At 36.1% G+C, this 21,970-nt stretch overlaps 3 protein-coding genes and 1 long non-coding RNA gene across 12 annotated transcripts in view; 2 read left to right on the forward strand and 2 right to left on the reverse strand.

The window, feature by feature from the left end:
* Nucleotides 1–168: 168 nt before the first annotated feature.
* Nucleotides 169–1,870, forward strand: LOC111442851. Its single transcript, XR_002710381.1, has 3 exons — nucleotides 169–776; nucleotides 1,250–1,541; nucleotides 1,662–1,870. It is a non-coding gene; the product is annotated as an uncharacterized LOC111442851 (long non-coding RNA).
* An 824-nt stretch (nucleotides 1,871–2,694) lies between these two features.
* On the forward strand, nucleotides 2,695–6,997 carry LOC111442849. 4 transcript variants are annotated; one of them, XM_023080401.1, is made up of 13 exons: nucleotides 2,696–3,035; nucleotides 3,236–3,332; nucleotides 3,462–3,531; nucleotides 3,832–3,933; nucleotides 4,022–4,138; nucleotides 4,326–4,515; nucleotides 4,647–4,801; nucleotides 4,888–5,246; nucleotides 5,343–5,442; nucleotides 5,570–5,629; nucleotides 5,730–5,813; nucleotides 6,079–6,195; nucleotides 6,497–6,997. In XM_023080401.1, the coding sequence occupies exons 3-13, from the start codon at nucleotides 3,472–3,474 to the stop codon at nucleotides 6,794–6,796; spliced, it is 1,644 nt and encodes a 547-aa protein (XP_022936169.1). In that variant the 5' UTR covers nucleotides 2,696–3,035; nucleotides 3,236–3,332; nucleotides 3,462–3,471; the 3' UTR covers nucleotides 6,797–6,997. The 4 variants fall into 4 exon arrangements, with proteins under 4 accessions (XP_022936170.1, XP_022936169.1, XP_022936168.1 ...); XM_023080402.1 differs by having other exon boundaries at nucleotides 2,695–3,350; XM_023080400.1 differs by having other exon boundaries at nucleotides 2,696–3,332.
* Nucleotides 6,998–7,480: 483 nt separating this feature from the next.
* Nucleotides 7,481–14,854, reverse strand: LOC111442847. Of its 4 annotated transcripts, XR_002710380.1 has the most exons (20): nucleotides 14,434–14,854; nucleotides 14,100–14,284; nucleotides 13,841–13,945; nucleotides 13,647–13,718; nucleotides 13,364–13,511; nucleotides 12,958–13,040; nucleotides 12,637–12,692; nucleotides 12,017–12,153; nucleotides 11,827–11,917; nucleotides 11,650–11,715; nucleotides 11,272–11,494; nucleotides 10,881–10,982; nucleotides 10,617–10,702; nucleotides 10,387–10,509; nucleotides 9,759–9,828; nucleotides 9,575–9,666; nucleotides 9,346–9,450; nucleotides 9,133–9,261; nucleotides 8,040–8,131; nucleotides 7,481–7,817 (listed from the first exon to the last, which is right to left on the reverse strand). XR_002710380.1 is itself a non-coding variant. In XM_023080398.1 (19 exons), the coding sequence occupies exons 1-18, from the start codon at nucleotides 14,811–14,813 to the stop codon at nucleotides 9,148–9,150; spliced, it is 2,238 nt and encodes a 745-aa protein (XP_022936166.1). In that variant the 5' UTR covers nucleotides 14,814–14,854; the 3' UTR covers nucleotides 7,481–8,131; nucleotides 9,133–9,147. The 4 variants fall into 4 exon arrangements, 3 of the variants coding, with proteins under 3 accessions (XP_022936166.1, XP_022936167.1, XP_022936165.1); XM_023080398.1 differs by having other exon boundaries at nucleotides 7,481–8,131; XM_023080399.1 differs by lacking the exons at nucleotides 7,481–7,817; nucleotides 8,040–8,131 and adding an exon at nucleotides 8,552–8,650.
* Nucleotides 14,855–16,093: 1,239 nt separating this feature from the next.
* Nucleotides 16,094–21,970, reverse strand: part of LOC111443420 — an 8,891-nt gene continuing 3,014 nt past the window's right edge. Inside the window, exons 4-21 of one of the 3 annotated variants that reach the window (XM_023081229.1) lie at nucleotides 21,571–21,764; nucleotides 21,362–21,466; nucleotides 21,136–21,207; nucleotides 20,840–20,987; nucleotides 20,622–20,704; nucleotides 20,244–20,299; nucleotides 19,812–19,948; nucleotides 19,622–19,712; nucleotides 19,458–19,523; nucleotides 19,158–19,380; nucleotides 18,602–18,703; nucleotides 18,094–18,179; nucleotides 17,872–17,994; nucleotides 17,008–17,077; nucleotides 16,820–16,911; nucleotides 16,650–16,754; nucleotides 16,459–16,567; nucleotides 16,094–16,258 (exon numbers count right to left, since the gene is read on the reverse strand). In XM_023081229.1, coding sequence (XP_022936997.1) covers nucleotides 16,487–16,567; nucleotides 16,650–16,754; nucleotides 16,820–16,911; nucleotides 17,008–17,077; nucleotides 17,872–17,994; nucleotides 18,094–18,179; nucleotides 18,602–18,703; nucleotides 19,158–19,380; nucleotides 19,458–19,523; nucleotides 19,622–19,712; nucleotides 19,812–19,948; nucleotides 20,244–20,299; nucleotides 20,622–20,704; nucleotides 20,840–20,987; nucleotides 21,136–21,207; nucleotides 21,362–21,466; nucleotides 21,571–21,764 — 1,834 coding nt within the window. In that variant the 3' untranslated portion in view covers nucleotides 16,094–16,258; nucleotides 16,459–16,486. The other 2 variants (XM_023081231.1, XM_023081228.1) reach the window with 2 other exon arrangements.

The following is a 21,970-nucleotide window of genomic DNA, read 5'->3' on the forward strand; positions in this document are numbered from 1 at the left end:
AGTGCATGCATGTTACACACACAATGTCTCGGTTATACCTATTCTTTGGTCAATCTTTCTGTTCATCTTTTTCAACTAGTTTAAGAGTTTCGGCCTTTCGAAATGCAGGATCGATTATTACTAAAGTAAAATTATGTTCATTTGGTGAGAATTTTGGATGTTTTTTTTGGCATCTGAATCTTATGTTCTCTCTGTTAGAATGGATTTGTGGGTAGGTTGGTATCCTACATTAGGTATGAGTACACTACATATTGACTTTGTTGGACAGAGCAGTACACTTCTGAATCATCACCTTTTCCTTTAATATTCTTTACTGTTCAATTGCAAGTCTGCAACTTCCTTTCGATCCATGGGGATGATTCAGAAGCATGATTGAAAATTGAGTGTCCTTTGGGGAAAAAAGAAGAAGAAGAAGAAGAAGAAGAAGAAGGGACCCCTCAAATCAAAACAGTGTAAACAGTGTTGCACTGCGATTGGGAATTGTAAAAGAGGCTTTTTAGATGGAAGGTGGGTGTGCCATGTCAATGTCACAGCACCGCCGTTGCCCTACGGCTACTGCAAAAGTGCAGCAGCCTGCTAAGAAAAGCATAAAGGCGTTTTAGCACGGCAGGTCCCCACCCCCCCACGGCTGTAATTGGCAGCGCCATAGCACTTTCTTTTACATTGTTATGCTCAGGTTTCAAGATTATAACTGGATTTGTCGCTGATTTACTCAATAAACCCCTCTTCATTGCTGCTGCTGCTGCTAAGGACAACGACAAAGGAAGGAAGATGAGGTTGCTCCCTTAGAATTATTTTATTTAATTTTTGCAAAAGGACAATATATTTTTATTATTTGGGCTAACAAAATTATTTGTCTTCACATTTCTTAATGGGTTCCATTTGTTTTTTTTTTGTTTGTCTTTTTTCATTGAAATGTTGGGAGTATTTGTAGGGCAGATTTAAATTTTTCGTTATTATTTGAGTTATTGAATATTTAGTATTTATTTTGTTGAACTATAGTTTTTTTAGTTTGGTATTTAATAAATCTTTCATCATTTTAAAATTTTGAAATTTTTTGTTTAACTGTTCATTGAACAGAGTGTACTAAAAATTTAAATTTTTTATAATTGTGTCAGATAGATTTTTGACATAATTTTTTTAAAAAAAATTAAATATATATTAAAATAGAATTGGATTTTATGTTGAGTTTGCTTTTGTTTGTTTATATTCATTTTTAAAAATTATTTATTGTCTACAGAAATTCCAGATATAGTCAAATTTTGTTTTCAAACAAATAAAGAGCAACAAAATTCGAAGTTCCGCGGGAAAACAATAATCGGAATCGTTAAGTGTGCAATTACGCCTCTGATTCGCCTCTCCAACAATAATATTCTTCAATGAATTTGCATTAATTGCAAAAGGATGATCGATCAAGGGACTACAAAATTTGTTAGGTCGTGCATCTGTCATTTTCCTCTTGAATCTGACTTTTCCGCTTTCAAGATTGCTTCAGTTAAACACCAATTTCCCGATTGATCGACTCTATGAAGATCAAGCAGGTATTATAATAACCCTCTTTTACTCATCTGCCCTGCAAAATCGTTTGTCTGCCATCGATTATGACAAGCCTTAACTCTCCAACTGCAATTTGATTCTAATTATTTTTGTTTGGAATTTAGAACAAGAAGTTGCCAATTGTTTGGTGTGTTCGCTGGGCCGTCGCGCGAGTGCGCATAAACTGTTTGTCAAAATGCGAATCCGCTTTGGCATTGGAATTGCTGCTGAGTTTACTTTTGAAACACTTACTGGCTACTTACGTTCTTCATTAATTCAAGTACACAACATATTTAAAACCTCTTGAAGAACTCAGCAGCCCGATCCTTTCGGAATTCAAGTAAGCACTAGTCTCATCCCAACTGCCTTTAGAACAGGGTCCCCCAATAATTAAAAGGCTCCATACATGGAAAGATTAGTGCTTTATTACTTTTGTTAATCATGGAGCATTAAGATATTTCTGCTTTGATGTCTCTGTCACGTGGATGTGAGTGCCTACTTTGATTTTTTTTTAAATTTATTTTACATTTTTCTTTATTTCCCACAAGCCTTTTTAAGTCGATAAGTGACCATTTCTATCATGAAAGCATCCATTCCATGTGTAAGTGACAAAATAGCCAAATTTGCTTTTCCAAAAAACAGAGATTTCATTATTAAATACACTACTTTTCCAGCTTGAAGCTTGTTTTTAAAGAAATCAGCTGTGTTTTGACATATGCATTGAGAAGGTTGAAGGGACTCAGACATTTTATGAGCTGTGGGGTTTAGTATGAACGCATTCATTGATTGATTTCTTAGAGATAAGAGGCTTCATTTCTGATCAATTATCTTTTCTTGATGGATAAGGAAGAAAGTAGGTGGGGAGCATTTTCGAGCGGCATAAATTGGTGCTAGGTGAATTTCTTTCCCTCTTTTCAAGTCAGGTCTGAAAATGCAAATCTGTTATATTCATATTAAGAACAGAGCAGAAATGGGTTATACATTTATTGAAATGAAAGCGGGGATTATTATAATAAGCGTTGGTATTAGGTAGTTAATTAAGAACGAATACCAATGTTATTACGTATGATCAAACCAGGCAATTCTAGAGCTCTTCTGCTTTGGATCTTCCGAAAGAAGTAAAAATGTATTAATTAGTTGGCAAGCATGTGACTGTGGCAGTCTTTGCCCTCAAATTCATTCCTTATTAATATTTTATGCAATCGCCTCTCAGTGTGCTTCCAAAGTCACTAACAATCACAACCCACATGGGATTTGATTTATATTTAACCAATGAAATCTTAATTACTCTGGCTGTACTCTGTTTTCGGGATTCATTGTATTCTGAAAGTCCATTCCCAAAAGAAAGTAAAAAAAAAAGGGATATAAAGGTGATGGGGTTCGAAAGAGAAGGCACACGTTGTTCCATGATGACGCTGGCATGTTGTGGACCATAGAGCGGGATATGCAAGAGATGCACATAAACTTTCTGCAAAGCCATTCGTTTTACCTTTCACTCAGTGAGTAAATCTCTCTCTTTTTCTCTCACACAAGCTTTTGAAGCGGTGGAAGATATGGTAAATTACTCCCGAGTCGGTAGACCCGGTTGTCTGTGGCTGTCATATACAGTATCTTAAATAGACTTCCATGTCTCCGAGACGTCCAGTATCTGCTATTCCGAAAATAAAGTCCCAATTCTTGTTTCTTTGCATTGATCGAGGAATGTCGAAATTGGGAGGTAAATCGTTGGATTGGTCTTTCGCCATTGAATTTCTTAGACGTCTATGAAAACATGAGCCTCTTTTCCTCTCAGAAAGGTTTGATCTCCATTTAAGGCTATTCAGTACGCTTTGATCCCTTGTTTTGTCTGATTCGATGGAATTGTTTTGTTAGATATTTTGTCATTGAGAAGGTAAATTGAGTAATAAAATTGGTTTGGATTGCAGTTTTGAAGAGATGGATCGCAAAGGGAGGACAAGGGTGCAGTCAATGAGAGCATCTGCGAATCATGAAAAAGTAATCCCAGCCTTACTTCCAAGTCTTGTGCATAGTTCTAAGTAGGTCGCTGTAGTTTCTTACCTTATTTATTGCATGCTTCGAAAAACGGTTTGTTCTGTTGATGAGCGAAAGCCATGAAAAATATGAAGAAATCTTCTTATCTCTTTTATTCTGCATCTGATGAAGTTCTAAATTTATATGAAGTCTTCTGCTTTCCTTCATACAAATTTTGTCGCCCATCCTCTTACTTCTGGGCTAGAATCACTGGTGCGATACTACTGTAAAAGCTAAAAGGTTGAATTCCGAATTGCCTTGAAGGGAAGCGTGGATATGCCGGCGGCGAACTTGCCTGATGCAGCCAAAGCAACCACGAGTGGACGGGTTGCAAGCAGAGAGAGAAAAGTGGCTTTACAACAAGACGTATGAACGTTTCATCCCGATCAAAATCGCTAATTACTTGTTTTCTTCTTCATAATTTTATATTGGATTTGGCATTCTGAATCATCAGGTTGACAAGCTGAAGAAGAAGCTCAGACATGAAGAAAATGTGGGTCGTGCTTTGAAGAGAGCTTTCACCAGACCTCTGGGAGCTTTACCCCGCCTCCCTCCTTTTCTTCCTCCCAATGTACGTATTTCAAATTCTCAATTCCTTCCTTATTGATAGCTTTGAATTTTCCTTAAACATTGAAAACAATGATATTCATAATTCATGCTAGCAGTCGGGAATACAGTTTTTTTAAAAAAATTATAAACAGAGGCTTGATTGGTGAAACGAAGCCAGAATTGTAATGCCAGATCTTTCACGCCTGCAGATGCTAGAACTTCTTGCCGAAGTAGCTGTTCTTGAAGAGGAGGTGGTGCGGCTTGAAGAGCAGGTTGTGCATTTCAGGCAGGACTTGTATCAGGAAGCTGTCAACATTTCCTCCTCCAAGAAGAACATGGAGCTTTCCCTCAAAAACAATTCCAAGCAAGTTCAATCCGAACATTCAGTTCAGAAGACTGGTAATTCATTGGCAACCATGAACGATAAAGCCAAAACTTTTTTATGAGTTTGAAGTTATTAAATGAAAAATGTGAATCAGGTTTGGAATTACCTTTTGAACCCTTTTTCCTTTGCCTATTTTCTGTTTCAGATAATGGTCTGGGAAAGGAAAATGAATCACGTATGAATTCGACAAGTAACCACAAGGTTTCTTCTCTCCAGAAAACCCATACGATAAAGACCCCAGTCAAGAAATCTCCAGCTCGATACAAATCATCAGCGAAACCGAATTCTCCAAAACTGAATGTGAGTATGAAATTTCCATATTATTCATTTTTGGTATTGTTATAAACACACACACATATATATACATATACTTTTCTCATATTCAGTTCGAAAACCGAGAGACGAGTCCAGAAAATGCTGAAGCTAGACAACTACGTGCTCCAGACAACAAGGTATCTGGTGATGATAGTCCGAACAATATCTCTGAAAATATTTTGAAATGCTTATCGAGCATTCTATTGAGGATGAGCTCAATCAAGAACAGAGGTGCCACTGAAAGTTTACATCTATTCTCAATGCTAACTACGATGCAAACTGAAGAGACGGATCATCAGGACCCTTATACTATATGTTCAGAGTTTGGAATGCGAGATATTGGTCCATACAAGAACGTACGTATAGTTGAAGCCAGTTCAATTAATACAAAGCGGACGACAAACTCATTGTTTCTATTCCAAAGATTGAAGTAAGTTTTGCGCTACTGATAATAATATTACATCGCTTCATGCTGTTGTTTTGGAAATTAAATATTAAATCTAGCCTCAATTTTTCTAAATTTCAGACTCCTCTTGGGGAAACTTGCTTCTGTCAACTTGCAACGTCTTACACATCAGGAGAAACTTGCCTTTTGGATCAACGTCTATAACTCCTGCATGATAAATGTACGCCATTTTTCTGGGAATTTTTTGCTTAAGAGACCCTTCTAGTTAGTCATTTCTTTCTTTTTATTTCTTGGCATTCTTTCCTCTACTTTCTTCGGCACACGCTTACGCGATCGAATTCCTGTAGGCATTTCTACAACTTGGAATACCAGAGAGTCCTGAGATGGTTGCTGGTTTGATGCAGAAGGTACAGATTATTATTGATTATCCTTCTGCTCTACTCTATATAGCTTCGTTCTTTCTTCGTATTTTGGCAAACTAACTCATAATAATAATGCGTCCACCAGGCAACAATTAATGTGAGCGGACACTTGCTAAATGCTATAACCATTGAGCATTTCATTTTGAGACTTCCTTACCATTCGCAATATGTAAGCTGCTGATTTCAATAATGTATTGTGATGTTTAATTTTGAAGTTAGAATCATGATAGATTATTTGAATCTATTCTAAGGATTAGAATAGAATCTATTAAAATAATAGAATTTCTATATTCTATAGAATATAGAAATTATAAGAATTAGAAATTCTAGAATCAAAATAATAAATAAATGTGAAGTCGTTCAACACATTGTTGGATGTAGAACCGATTGTAAAGTTGGGAAGTTCATAACTTTGTAATTTAATTTGACCACAGGCTTTCTCGAAGAGTGCCAAGTACAATGAGAAGACATTTAGAAGTATTTTTGGGTTGGAGTTATCAGAACCATTGGTTACGTTCGCATTATCATGTGGAAGCTGGTCGTCCCCAGCTGTAAGTTCTTAACCACATCAGCAGATTTCCGATCTTTACACCTACTTTTGATTAAAACCTTTATACCATTTCCTTTTTCTTCGCATCAGAAGAAGCCAGTACTGGTTCTGGATTATTACATTACTCTTCAATTATTCTGCAATTCTCTTACTAAAGATAGCTCCTAATAAATGAAAATCTGTTCATTAATTATCTAGGCAATTATTTTCAAGTTATTCATCCATATTAGATTTAAGAGACCCTGATGTTTTTCCATCCTCTGATTCCACTTCTAATTTTCATGAACTTTTGATTAATGAAGGTGAGAGTGTACACAGCATCCCAGGTCGAGAACCAGCTAGAATTAGCAAAAAGAGACTATTTACAAGCTGCAGTAGGAATTGCATCAGAGAAGTTTGGAATCCCAAAGCTGCTGGATTGGTATTTGCTGGACTTTGGTAAAGACTTGGACTCCTTGGTTGACTGGGTCTGCCTTCAGCTACCAAGTGAATTAGGAAAAGAAGCAATTAAGTTGATAGAGAGGAGACAAAACCAGCCTCTTTCTCAGTTTGTTAAAGTAATACCTTATGAATTTAGCTTTAGATACCTTCTCTGCACATAATAATTCATAATCCAGTTGATTTTTCTGTGGATGTTTTCTTTTCTTTTTTTTTTTGGCAGCAATGGTTCAGATTTAGTAGTAGCAGTAGTACACTGTATGATAGGTATTATAAAGAATATAGACTTGTCCATTGTTTGGTAACAGTGCAAGGTGAAAAATTTAAGCACCTCGTGGCTAATGTGAACAACAGATGATTCTTGATCTTGGGTGTACTGAGCATTAATGAAAGAACCAAATTAACTATGAACAGAAGAAGAGAGCATGAGGCTAAGGTGTGTGTGTGTGATTGATGTTGACTTGTGCCAGATGGCATTGATTTGATGGGTTAAGCATTAAAAAAATAAGTGCCAACTGTATTTGGCTGTAACGCAAAAAAGGATTTGGTGAAAAGATGGAATGAAGACAATAACATAATATTACTCAATTTAATCAGCCTGCCAACTCAGTGCACAGGTCATCTCTCCACAGTCCAAGAGGAAATCACATGTGGCCTTCTTCAGACTACGACATTATGTTGTTGTCAAGGACTTTACCATAGGCGGATGCTTGAACTCCAAACTTCGTGGGGCACAGTTTTACTACTATTCTTCTTCTTATTATTATTTTCCCTGCCTTAACCCATTCAACTATGAACTAATTAGAAAAAACGGTATCATTTAAAGCAGGAATTCGATACTTCAAAAAAAAAAAATGTCATTGTAGCTATTTTCAAGTTCACGTGAAACATAAAATCAAAAAAGGTTCAATTGCAACAAAAATGATACATAATTCTATGAAAAAATCATGGAAGGAATCTAAACCAGCCATCCCCCACAAAAGAGATACTGAGTAAACATCCAATCACCAGTTGATTTGCAAAGTGAAAGCTGGAAGATTCTAAGTTTTGGCATGTTGAAAGGAATGGTAGGTGAGTAAGAGGTTTCAAATTTGTCTTAATCTGAAGGAATTTGATTCTAATCAAGAAGAGTGGTCCTTGTAATCTCTTCCACCTAAAACGGGAAAACCTCACCCACCTATATACCTATATTGAAGGGCAACAACAAACTGCTTAGTGTGATCACTACTACACAATACAAATAAAAGTTAAAAGCCTGAGAGTGACCACTCATGTTCTTTCTAACTCCATTTCTTCCCCACCTCTACCACCCGTGAGTTGGTTAAACAACGATGTTTTATGTGGAAAGTATTAACAATTTAGACGTCCCATTTGAAACCCCCTTTAGAATTAAACTTGTCTACTAACCTTTTTCGAAAAGGCTCGAATCATCATGATGCCCATCTTGAAATTTCCTTCAGGAGTCTTCTTGTCGTTGTCTTTCCATCTCTTTGAATTTTCTGAAATTATTAGGTTCATAACGATTTAACAAAATGGTAAAATAATTTATGAATCGAGGACCCAGAGTTTGATTTGGTTGTCTCTTGAGATTTGGTGGGCATCATATCCCTCAGAAATCAAGCTATTAAACGACGACACATGATTGGTCTGTCGTGAAAAATTACCACCATTCCATTGGAATAACAGGAGAGTGGGTGAAAATCTAAGCGACAAACTGAAAAGTGACTTAGTTCATGAAGGTAGTAAAATAAGAACCATCGTTAAGGAAGAAAGCCTAGCAGTAGTTACAAAGAAGAAGAATTATTCCTCTATAATAAGATTACTAACAGATGGTCAAGAGAAAGTAATGCAGATTTTTTTTCTGAAGGACCACATGACAGGGCCACATGGAGATGGAATTCCCAGCTAAGAACAGCCAACAAAGGAATTAGGTACCTGAAAAGGACTGAAATCGGCCCACAAAATTCCAAGGTTCAGAGTCAGACTTCAGGCTGTGGGCAACAAGGTCCATTCTGACCCTACTTGGCCCAACAAGGCCCAGTTAGCTGAAGCTTGAAGACTTATTTTTAATACTTTACACTGAGGAGCCGTTTGAAGATGGAAGGAATTTGAAGTACTTGAATTTAAAAGACAATTATATGATGATCACGGTTAAAAAATTAAGATAAATCCAAATTTTCACTTATGGATTGGGCTATATTTAAATAGAGTTTACTTAATATGTAAACGAAATATATAAATGTAGTTAAAAACTCATGATCTTAATAAAGGACATAAAGAAAGCTTGGGAGATGGGGCTCCTGAATAGTTAACGATACTAGGAAGGAGATGTTGTAAAAGCCAGGAAGACCTTTAAAATCATGTAACATATATGTGACATGAAGCTACATGCAGAAATTATAATAGTAAGTCCAAATGCTGAGTTGAAGTTATTGACAGAAGATCTCCAAAAACTTATTTCATGTAATTCACGAAGTATAAGGTTTCCAAACATACATACCAGCACATTAGATCCTTAGTCAAAGTTATCGATTTTGATTGGGTTAATATCATCTGCAACTTGAAAGCGTCCTACTGATCGAGCAAAGAACATCATTTGCTGTTCCAGGGTAAATTTAATATTTTCTGCCTGCATTAAATACACAAAGTTTAGCATTCTATACCCCAATGCCAAAACTCAGAAGTACCACTCAAAAGATGCAGTAGCGTAGACCTTGCGGAAACCATGTTGTTCTCCTTCATACTCGACTAGAGCAACAGGCAAGCCCTTATCCTTCAATGCATGATAAATCTTACGAGCTTGATTGGGTAGTACTACCTGGAAATTCAATACAAAGTGTTTACCCAACAAATAAGTGGCCTTCATTACCATGAAGAGATGCATAATGTTTCATGTTTTACATCATCATTATTAGGAGAAAAAGAAAGATAAATGGGCATACTTTGTCCTGCAATCCCTGGAATAGGATTATAGGGCAAGAAAATTTGTCAACAAAATTGATTGGTGACCTTTCAAAGTAATCTTTTTCGTTCCCTGCAGCCCATTATAATTCGTTATCAGAATTCAAACTATTAAAATGAGAAGGAAATCAAATATGAGATTCCTTATTTGTTTCTTCAACTCACCAACGAGATTGTCAATATAATGAGATTCGAACTTGTGTGTATCTGCTCTCAACAAGCTTAAGTCAGCTATCTATTCAAAGATGATGAGAACTACAATCAGTCAACTGTTGCATGGTTTCTAGTTTCAAAAGTTAGTAAGCAAAGACAAATATATACATATGTGTGTGTGTATTAACAGAAAGCAGAAGGGAGTTATGATCAAAGGGAAAGGGCTATATGAACAAGTAATACATACAATGCTTAGAAAAAAAAATCTATAACATCAACACCATTAGAGATGATACCGGGTCGTGCACTTAGACAGCCGACTGTAGAAGAAAACGAGCAGTAATCTCCCTTTGTAGACAATAAAATCACCAACAAGCGTTGTAGGCTTGTAGCTGAACTTCAATTTAATACCATGCTTTCATTACTTAGTTTCGGTAATAAGTGATTAAAAGTAAAATTTAAAATCATACCATACCATACCATCTAACATTCATTTTTGTTTCAATGCAAGCAGTATAACAGAACACAGTTTAACAGCAAATAAAATGAGAAAAATTATAACATAAATTTTGGTTTGAGAGCTACGCTTATCACTGTAATTATTCTGAGAGACCAGATTAGCATAAGACAAGACGCTCACCCCATACAAGGAAGCTCCTGCCTTAAAAGTATCTCTAAAAGCAAGAGCAGCTAAGGTGGTATATCCCCCAGCAGAGCCACCAGTGATGCATAATCGTTCTCCATCAACCTTTCCAGAGTCCACCTGGAGAAAACAATATGGTTTGATATTGCTCAAGGTTAGATAGGTGTATCACTAATTAATCATGAAAATATTAGTTCTAGTGAAAGCAGATCGTAGGAGGGTGCCACCAAAAATCTTGCACAACTGCAGCAGTCATTGACATCAACAATTCCCCATCGCCTCAAAAGCCTTTCTCGGTACTCTCTCCCATAACCTTTATAGCAAAATCATAAATACCTTAGTAAATAACTATGATAACTATGAAAAACATTCCTAAACTAGAGAATCTAATTGGCAAGTATGAGGCAATTCAGCATTGCAGGGGAACGGACATAGAAAGAATTTTTTTATTCTTTAAATATATTTAAAACTAGTAATGGTTGCAATCATACCAGTGCTACCACCATAATTGACATCAACATAACCCCAGCCTCGACTAGTCCAGTATTGAATGCTAGGATTTAAATTTCCACGTGTTTCAGCAGTTGGTCCTCCTGTAGGGTAATATCTATAAAATTTCTACTTTTGCAGAAGGAGCTATGCCATAACTAGAAATAAAAGCCAGTAAGAATCATGCCAACAACACATCATTTAAGGTAAAGTACGAAACATACTTTTTCCTGTCCCTTATGAAATAATGACAAATTTTTAAAAAAATGTTCCATTAAAATAAACGGCAAATATTCCAACACCCTACTTGATAGGCAAAAAGATTGCAGGATACTGGTTTGAATTATTTCCCCCAAACTACGAAAGTTTAATGACAGCGTAGTTGCATCATACCATGGCTTTTCAACAACAACGGAGGCTTTTCATCCTGACTAGCCTGGTAAATAGGATTGGACGGTGGATAAAAGTAGGCATAAGCATTTTGGCCAGGAACTTCAGTAGGAAATTCAATGAACTCAGGAAGGCTGAAATACGACTTAAATTTCAAAATATCCGGAGAAGAAGACCAGATAACAGTGAAACCTTCTACTCCCAAGTTTCTTTCATTTAAGGTCACCTGCATGGGAAAAGTGCCATTGTCAAAGACAGGCAGAAACAGTTTCATCCGATGTCTTATAACCAGAAGCTTTTGAAATTTAGCAATGTTGAAAGCAAAAATCAGTGAAAACTACAAAGAAAATGGAAGACAGATAATGGCAGAAAAAATAAGACCTTGGCAATAGATGGTGGATGAAGTGCCGAAGATCCTTCCACATATATACAATGATTTCCCAGAGCCTGCAAACATAAACATGTTTATCTAATATAAGAAAATATTACTAACAAAAAAACATGTCCTCTGTGAAACGGAAAATAAAAAAATCTCAAAGTTTAATAGATCAAGTATACAATATTATCAATATCCGTGAAAGGGATATCAAGCAAGGATAGTGAGCTTTGCGCCTCATCCAAAACTCCAAGATATGATTGCCCACGCTGTCTGCAGGATCCAATGCAGGAAAAGCAGTTGAATGTCTACAAAAATCTGGGAGGCAAAAATGCAGCATGAAGCATAGAAAATAGAAACTTTTTCAATCACCTGTAGCTGCAGAGTATGACGTTTCTCTCGGCACCAATCCTTAAGAATTCATAAGAGTTTGTACCAAAAACCCATAAGGGTCGGGAAAACTCGGCGTTTAAAGAGTATACTGGAGCCACCTCATTGTTAACCTCAAACTGTTTCCATGATAAGCAAGAGTTACAAGTGCCATTATTTCAATTGGAAACGTTATATCATAGAACCAGGTAGGTAGTTAAATGCAATGGAGGCCCATATCAAATGATCTGATTATAGAACGGTTGCCAAAACTAGGTGTTTATTTCCGTTATTTTTTGCCTGACCACTTTCAAAATAAATTCGTATGCAATTTTTGTTACTTTTTCAAGTATATCTGGAATAAGGTGTAACAAAATACAGGTAAATACTGCCATCCATGATTCAATAACCGATAAGCTGAATCTCTAGGAAATTCAATGCAAGTAGTGAAGAGTTCATTTATTAATGCATACGCGATTATTCAACATTAAGCAATCAGAAAAATAAAATAAAAAAGAAACATCTTTTACATACTTGATTTCAAAAACAAATTACAGTATGCATTGTCTAAAGTTCTGCAATGAAAACAAATACAGGTAATAGAAAACAAAAGGAAAACTCACCCATTTAAAAAGATTCCAAAACCCACTCTGTCTATCAGTAATAAAGAATAGTTCTCCTGCACATTCTCAAAATAAATAAATAAACACCAGAATAACCCCAAGCATTACGTTCAGCCATGATAGTCAGTTTAAGAAATCCAGTCACAACCCTATAAAATTGAACCATTCAAGTAGAAGATTAACGGCCCTTCCGAGGCAGGAAAAAATCTACGCAGAAGACAATGGCATCATCAGCCATGCATGGCGTTAATTTGACCTCACATAAAAGTTTAACACATTGACTACAAGTTCTTTAATCATTTCAAAAGCTAATGTACATACCCTGAGCAGACCACTTCGGTTCAGTGGGAGATTCCACAAGCTTTGGATCACCACCAGCAACACAGACTCGTTTGTAGACCTCTCTGCAAGATGATCAATAGCATCAAGATCACAATCCAGAACTTTAGTTTTAAACCATTTTAGATATAAAAACAATATATGATTCTAAGTGGCAGAGATAACTATCACCTATAAAGTATACAAGCAGATCTGATTTATTTTCAAGCGAAATTTTAATGCATTCTAACATAGATTAGAATTAAAAAACAAAATTAATACGAGAAAGAGAATAAAGAAGCATGATAAAACACCATATATGACGGGAAACAGTAACATTTAACACCTAAAACAAATAGCCGGTTTAGAATGGTAAGATCAACCAACTGGGGAGAATGGTTCAACTAACCCATTCTCAGAAAGGTAGCCAACCCAGAGCTCAGATTTATCCCAAGGCATGTTAGGATGACCCCACTCTATCCATGCAATCCGTTCCCCTTTGGGGTCCACTCGTGGGAAGGCATAGAAATCATTTCCTCCAACTAAAACCTTTGGATCTGAAAGTCATGCCCAAAATTAGAACAAATGGCGGTACTAATTGTGTGGTCAACAATTCAAATTCCTCAGTAACTACAACGCATTATGTATGAACTTTCAACAAATTTTGTACACACCAGAGAAAATATGCATACCATTAATATCCTTTCCGTCAAGTTCTACTGACACGATTGTGGTGATTGTATTCAAGCTACTTTGACGTCCATCTACCAAAACAAAATAATTTAAGCATACGACTATACATACAAGTGGTCTAAAAATAAGTTCAACGATAAAGATGTTGATAGCACAAAATCCTGGATTCTTAACACTAAATGAAAAAATGTACCTTCCTGGATGGTAATAAAACGATTAAAACGAGAATCAAACACCCCATCTGCATAACTGACTGATCTTCCACCGTAATCGGGAGTTAATGCTTGCGGAGGCGAATCTGCTTGCGTGAAACCTTAACTTATCAGTAATTGAAAGTTCCACGTCCTTCACATTCTTATTTACAGGCAGTGAGCAATCGAGTGGCTTAAGTCTAGTAAATCCACTCCATCAGTTAACATATAAAAGTCTAGATTAATCGGTTGTTGGTTCACCTGAAATTAAAGATTGCTTGTAAAGTCTTTGGTCCTTGTAATTCGAAAAGACAACAATGTCTCCGGCCACCGTGAATGCACCACCGCCATATTCCTGCGTCGTGTTCCGAACTGAAAACTCCTTTGGAGTAATATCACTAGGCTCATCCCCTGGATTATCCGACTCCTTAACAAGCACACCTCGCCTAAACCATTTTAAACGGAATTACACGAAGCGGCATTTCTGAACTTAATTGCAACAAAATGTTTCGAGCTAAATCCGAACTAGAAAACAACCAGCGAACTTAGATTTATTCATTTTAATCGCTAAGTTGGAAGGAATCGATATCGGTACCCGGATTCGGTGGGGCGTGATTCGAGCCAGATAAGGCGCCCATTTCCGTCGACAGCAGTACCACCAAGGCGCTTGGAGGCACCAGTAACAACTTCGGCGGTAATTGGTGAGTTCCAGGAGCCGTACGGCGCAGTGATTTTGGCGAGCTGCTCGGCTACTTCTGGGACGTCTTTGTTGGTACTAGATGAAGAAGACATGGATGTAGCCATAGGGTTGTAGCTCCGAAAATGCCTTCCAGTGGAGACTCGGTTGATGAATGCTCTATTTAAGGCGTTAAAATTGGAAATAAGAGAAGACGATGGAGCAAAAAAGCGAACAGGTCCTAATAGAGCACAGACACTCATTGAAACGAGCTCGTCTCCGGCTGCGCATACACGCATGCACAAGGTTTACGCGGGACCTTCGGAAAGATTATTTCAGGAGTCCATCAATTTTGGAAATTTTGGAAATTTAAATTAATAAAAATGCATTTCTCTAAAAATAAAAAAATAAAAAAATAAAAAAAAACTTTAAAACTCTCAATAAACTTTTAAAAAAATTTAAAAATACCCTAATTTTGTGTTGAAACAGTTAATTCTTTATTCTAAAAATCTCTTTCAATATTGAGTTTCAACAATATATTTGAATTTTTTTTATCCAGTGGGAAGAACTCAAATTGTGTTTCACTGTTTGTTCTCGAAGCTCAACAACAAGATTGAGAATTGAATTTGTGTTTTCATACTCTCAACATTAACACTTTAAAACTCTCAATAAACTTTTAAAAAAATTTAAAAATACCCTAATTTTGTGTTGAAACAGTTAATTCTTTATTCTAAAAATCTCTTTCAATATTGAGTTTCAACAATATATTTGAATTTTTTTTATCCAGTGGGAAGAACTCAAATTGTGTTTCACTGTTTGTTCTCGAAGCTCAACAACAAGATTGAGAATTGAATTTGTGTTTTCATACTCTCAACATTAACACTACTCAAGCAAATAAGTGAACTAAAATCAGGGCATTCATGCCATCAGTTGGCATATAACAATGCAGACTGATTAACAATATGTTCACCATCTGAATTTAAGGCTTTTCTAATTATTTCACAAAGGCTCTCGTGTTTGAACCATCTTAAACAGAATTGCAGTGCGCAGCATTTTAAACTTAATCACTACAAATTGTTTACCTAAAAACCTGAATTAGGGAACAACAATCAATCTTAACAATTCAATCATAGGATGTAGTCCAAGAGCCAAGGAAAGGACATCCTCATCCGAATAAGAATCGAGGGAAGTCGCTTGGGTGAACCATGGAATGAAAAGTAGTCCAGAGGAACAGGCAAGAATAAAACCCTAGGGAAAAAGTAAAAGCCAGCCAACAAGATTAGTGGACTCTCTACGATTCAACAGTCTGGGGCGTACCTAGTGGGCCTTGAGACCCATTAAAAATTTCTTATCAATATTCCTATGAAATTTGAGTGGAGATTTTTTCTTTGAAACGTAGAGTGGTGAGATATCAAGGGATGAACTAATTCACAATTGTTAACTAAATAGAAACTGGTTTAAATTTTTTGAAAATAACCAAGTTTTGTTTTTTCAAAATTACAAAAAAAAAAAAAATAGTAATTTTAAAAAACTGTGAATTAAAATGTTTATTTAGAAATTTGAATACTATAGTAAAAAATTGAGGAAACAAACGATTATCTATATTGACGGATTGCAGTTTAAAATGAAGTACCAGTGACCAAAGGACCATTTGATATCGGTTGGAGAAGTGATGGCATGATCAAAGCATTTGGGGACATTGAGCACTCAAAACTCACACTGCCATGAAATCGCCTGGGATGTCCTGGCATCTAAGCAAGGATAAAAAGATAATGGCAGCCATATATTTGCAGAACTTAAAAACGATGTTTCTGCAGCAACTTGTATTTTTATTTAATAAAGCGCATTACGAAGTAGCATAACACTGCAGTTAAAACCGATCGAGGAGGCTTTTAAGGAAATGAGGTGACTATAAGAGTCATATGCACTTTTATTTATACTAACCAAAGTTGTCAAATTCGATTGGACTGATCTAATCAGCAACTTCAAAGCGTCCGACCAATCGTGCAAAGAACAGCATTTGTTGTTCCAACGTAAATTTTATATTCTCCGCCTGTGCAAGAGCTCAGATTTAGCGTGTAATTTCCTTGATGAAATAAATATTCCAAACTGACTTCCAAGATGGATAAATGTACCTTGCGAAAGCCGTGTTGTTCTCCTTCGTATTCAATTAAAGCAACAGGCATGCCCTTCTCTTTCAATGCTTCGTAGATCTTACGAGCTTGAATAGGAGGCACAACCTGAACATTATTTGAGTTAGAGAAGGGAAAGCAAAATATTCCAAACTTACTTCTAGTAGGCTTACTTTGTCATCCAATCCCTGGAATAAAATTATTGGACAATAGAATTTTTCCACAAAATTAATTGGCGACCTTTCATAATAATCTCTTTCACCTCCTGCAATCCAGAAAGTTGAATCATTAGACACTAAAATGTAGTTATGGGGTCTAACGAACTCAAATTGAGATCCTACTCTACGTTTTCCAAACTCACCGACAAGATTATCAATATAATGAGATTCAAATTTGTGCATGTCTGCACTCAACATGCGCAAGTCAGCTATCTGTTCCAAACAACAAAAATAAATGGTTACGTATCAACGATCATCATACTAGACATAGACATCAAATTTTCAAATGTCATGTTTCATTTGAACAAAGTACTGCTGGTGTAGCCTAATCAATACATTAAGTGCCTTAGGGTCTTGAACTAGAAAAGGATGGTATTTAATATTTAAAAAGGAAGGAAACTATGAGTGGCTGAAAGGAGAATAAATAGCCTGATTTAAAGTAGTCCTTTTTAGTTGCAAAAAGAAAGATGGTCAGGTTCGTAAGCAAAACCTAAACAATGGAAATAGATTGAAAATTAATAGCCGAGCATATAATGCATCCATCGCAATTAGTTTTCAACTTTGGTGAAATGAATCTAATGAATTATATGGCTTTTAAAAACTGACAATTACAAATTATACCGTGAGTAGGCACAATGATCTAAGGGGCAAGTTTGAAAACCCAAATGTCTTTGAAGTAATAGTTTAAACTGCAATGGTCACCTACTTAAGATGTCCCATGGCTGACAAATGTGCATAAATTGGCTAGGCTAGGACACTAGCAATTGTTTTAAAAAATTGTAGAATTATTCCAATTTAAATACAACGTCATGCATAACTATGATCTTTTCTTCTTCATGTCGAGCATTCAAAAGAAAAGGGTATTACATATAGTAAAATGAATCCAGTTCCTTCACAAAGGGATGCACTATTTGTGACACGATCAGGACATCAATTAAAAGCAGCTATGCTTCGAGACAATTTATAATGGTAATGCTTTAGAATCAAGAATATGATTGAACACTCACACCATACAAGGAAGCTCCTGCCTTGAATGTATCTCTGAAAGCAAGAGCAGCTAGGGTAGTGTATCCCCCAGCAGATTCCCCAGAAATGCATAATCGTTCTGCATCAACGGCTCCTGAATCAACCTACACAAATAAGTAGCCAGTATAATACTTTAAACATGTTATTAAAAATTGATCAGAACCTCCAAAATCTGAAGAAAATAGATGTCGAAAGATAGTCACCAAATATTTTGCACAGCTGCAACAGTCATTGACATCAACAATTCCCCACTTCCTCAGAAGCCTTTCCCGATAGTCCCTCCCGTAACCTTTGGTAAAGAAATATAACCTCAGGAAACAGTATGCTTAAATACAAAAAGCACCTTCATTCTTCAATAAACCAAACAAACCACAAGATAGAACATAGGACAAATTGCACCCCAAATTGATGATTGACGCAGATAAAATGAAAACAAGAAGTACGATGCTCACCAAATAATTCACAGAAAACAAATGCACAATCGTTTCAAGATTATCTAAATGAGAACTTTAATGAGACTATAACAAACAATCCAAAATCACTTCATATCATGCATGTATAGTAGATAGGCCAAAAGCTGAAAAGTGACATTAAAGACACGTAATTAAGGCATTGCAATGAGAAAATTCTACTATTGTATCAACACTATTAGACTCTATCCATTAAAACTCAAAAAACTTCTGTGAAATGATAATGCACAAGTATGCATACCAGAGCTTCCTCCATAGTTAACATTGACAAAAGCCCATCCTCGACTAGTCCAATACTGGATTCTTAGATTTAATATTCCACGTGATTCATCTGTCGGGCCTCCTGTAATAACACATACATAAACTACATAAACAAGGAGATAATAACTATGAAAATTAAAAAGCGCTGGCAACCAAAGTACAAATCTAGGACAGAAAAAGAGAAATCTTATAGGGCATTAGTTATGCAGCTTAACGTTTTAGTCTAATTTATACACTCCTTTGTCAAGATATCAATGGCCAATATTTTTCCGCGGAACCTAGAACTAAATACATTTCTTCAGAAATAACTTAAAAAGAAAAACAAAGAAAAAAAAGGAACTAATCCAATGTTCTTTGTATTGTTGGAATAATTCACACACAATTGTTTTGATGATGACTGCATCATCTAGAACGATCCTTATTACCTTGTGATATGCACCTATTGAGTAAAGTTCTGTTTTTTTATTATAATGAAAAGAACAAATTCACATCATTATTTTGCTAACAAGGTTAAGTTTAGGCTGTACGGAACATACCATGGCTTTCCAGCAACAATGGAGGCTTCTCGTCCTCGCAAGAATGGTAAAGGGGATTGAATGGTGGATAAAAATAGGCATAAGCCTTTTCACCAGGCACTTCTGTTGCAAATTCAATTAACCTCGGAATGCTGAAGTATGACTTATACGTCAAAATATCAGGCGATGATGACCAAATAATGGTGAACTCAACTACTTTCAAGTTTTTCTCTTCTAGAGTAACCTAAACAAGGAAAAACAGTTGATAAGATACGCAAAATCATAGGATAAAAAAGGAAAAAGAAATACTAGCAAGATTACCCTAGCAATTGATGGTGGATGAAAGGCTGACGCTCCCTCCACATAAAAACAATGTTTCCCAATTGTCTGCAAAGGTAAGAGATGCTCCTCGTATAAAATAATGGCATACAACTCACAAGCAAAATGGATTTTCATGAGAACTGAAGAGCTGATTGTGTTAGTACAATATTATCAATATCTGAAAAGGGAATATCAAGCAGAGATGGCGAGCTTTGTGTATCACCCACGACTCCAAGATATGACCTCCCATGCTGCCTAAATGAAATGGAAAAACATGGCCTTGGTGAGAAAAATTATTACTTCATGCGCACAGATCATGAAAAATACAAGGTAGTCACCGAAGTTTTTGGTTACCTATAGCTGCAGAGAATATAGTTTTCTCCTTGATGGCCAGGTAAGAAACCATAAGAGTTTATGCCAAAAACCCATAGTGGACGTGAAAACTCCGCATTCAAAGAATAAATTGGAGACGCCTCATTATCTGCCTCGAACTACTTCCCATAACAAGACAAGGGAAAAAAAGCTGAGTTACAAAGATCGCTATGACCTCATATAATTAATGTGTGTTAGGATCTCGCTTATCAGCAAAATATAATCAACAAAATTATGAATAATTGATTGTCATTATCAGCAATGGCACCAAGTTTGTTGAATACGAGTACATAGTAATTCTTGGGTCCTTGTAGCAAGATTGTAGAGAATCATGTTGTATTTTAAAGAAACAGAGAATTAGTGGTGAAAAAAAAAAACATATCACTGAAGCAAGAACTAAAAAAGAAAGCATACCCATTTGTATAGATTCCAGAACCCACTTTTCCTATCGGTAACAAAAAAAAGTTCTCCTGCACATTCCAATCAGATGAAGTGTTACCTGTCTCTAAAGATGCAGCAAATTGAGTTTTGTCAATATAGAAAGTTTATAAACAGCGAAGTAGAAAACATGTCCAGTAGAGGCTGATAACGAAATAAGCTACATGTTACACCATGATAAACGAGAGAGCATCCTTTTGAAAACAAAAATAGCCAAGCGAGGAGAAGCCCCATCTCAGTGCAATGAAACAAAAAGAACAAATTGATGTTCAGACATTCGTGTTATAACTTTGACCATGTGATGGAAACTGGGTGATGAAACAGTTCATTAATTGAATGGCATAAAAAAAGCACCCTCAGAGGACCACTTAGGCTCAGTAGGTGACTCCACTAGCTCTGGATCACAACCAGCAACACAGACACGTTTGTTGATTTTGCTGCAGAGTAGAATAAAAAGTAGGTCATGTACAACAGTTGTACCATTGCATTGGAATGAAGAAAACGTGAAGCAAAGACGTCAAGAGAGTAAGAAATGAATATTTGTAAGGAGTTACTTACAAACATGAACTCACCCATTTTCAGAAAGGTAACCAACCCAGAGCTCTGATTTATCCCATGGCATGTTAGGGTGATGCCATTGGATCCATGCAATCCGTTTCCCTTTGGGATCCACTCGAGGAAAAGCATAAAAGTCACTTCCCTCTACAAGTACCTCCGGATCTGAGAATTATGTTCAAACAAGATGCAAAATTCATGAGCAAAAAACCCAACTCAGAAAACACCTACATTTAAGTGTCCTTTTCTCATAGTAACAAACATAATTAGCAGCTAGCTTTATTTTATATTACACGGTATGGATCCTCTTTACCTTCTATAGCTTTCTCTTCGAGTCCTATAGATACAATTGTCGTGGTTGGATTTGAGCTGTTATTGCGCCGATCTACCAAGATTGAAGTAATTTTTTAACATATAAATAAATCTTCCAAAAATGGTAAGGAGTAATTCTTAACAAAGGAAAGAACGAAAAGACAGATATGTTATATAATCTATCACACAGGCCCCAATTGTTAACATAAGCAAACACTAATACCTACCTTCCCGTACGGCAATATAACGATTGAAACGTAAATCAAACACTCCATCAGCATAACTGACTAACGGTTCACCATAATCTGGAGTAAGGGGTCGAGGAGAAGAATCTGGCATCAGAGCAAATGCTGACTATGAGAAAAAAGAAACTGGAAATTTTCAGTTTTCAAGGTTTCAAAATTAATCAATGAATTTTAAGAAATGGTAACATTACGGCTACTACTGGGGTTAATGGATTGCTTATATAGTCTCTGATCCTCGAAATTGGAGAAGACTATAGTATCCCCAGATATCATGAAAGCACCACCACCGTACTCCTGTGCAGTGGTCCGAACTGAAAACTCCTTTGGAGTAATATCAATAGGCTCTTCACCCAGCTTCTCCGGCTCCTTGACGAGAACTTCGCGCCTAAACCAATTTAACACGTCCGATTGAAAATTAATTTTCACTTAAAACTAATTGTCGAGTAACTAGAACAAATAGAACAAGGCCATTGGAATTTGAAAGCAAAGCTTATTTTATAACCAGTTAGAAACACAAACACACACACACACACACAAAAAAAAAAAAAAAAAAAAAAAAAAAAAAAAAAAAAAAAAAAAAAAAAAAAAACC

This window comes from Cucurbita moschata, unplaced genomic scaffold (assembly GCF_002738365.1).
Source record: "Cucurbita moschata cultivar Rifu unplaced genomic scaffold, Cmos_1.0 Cmo_Scf00005, whole genome shotgun sequence".
NCBI lineage: Eukaryota > Viridiplantae > Streptophyta > Magnoliopsida > Cucurbitales > Cucurbitaceae > Cucurbita > Cucurbita moschata.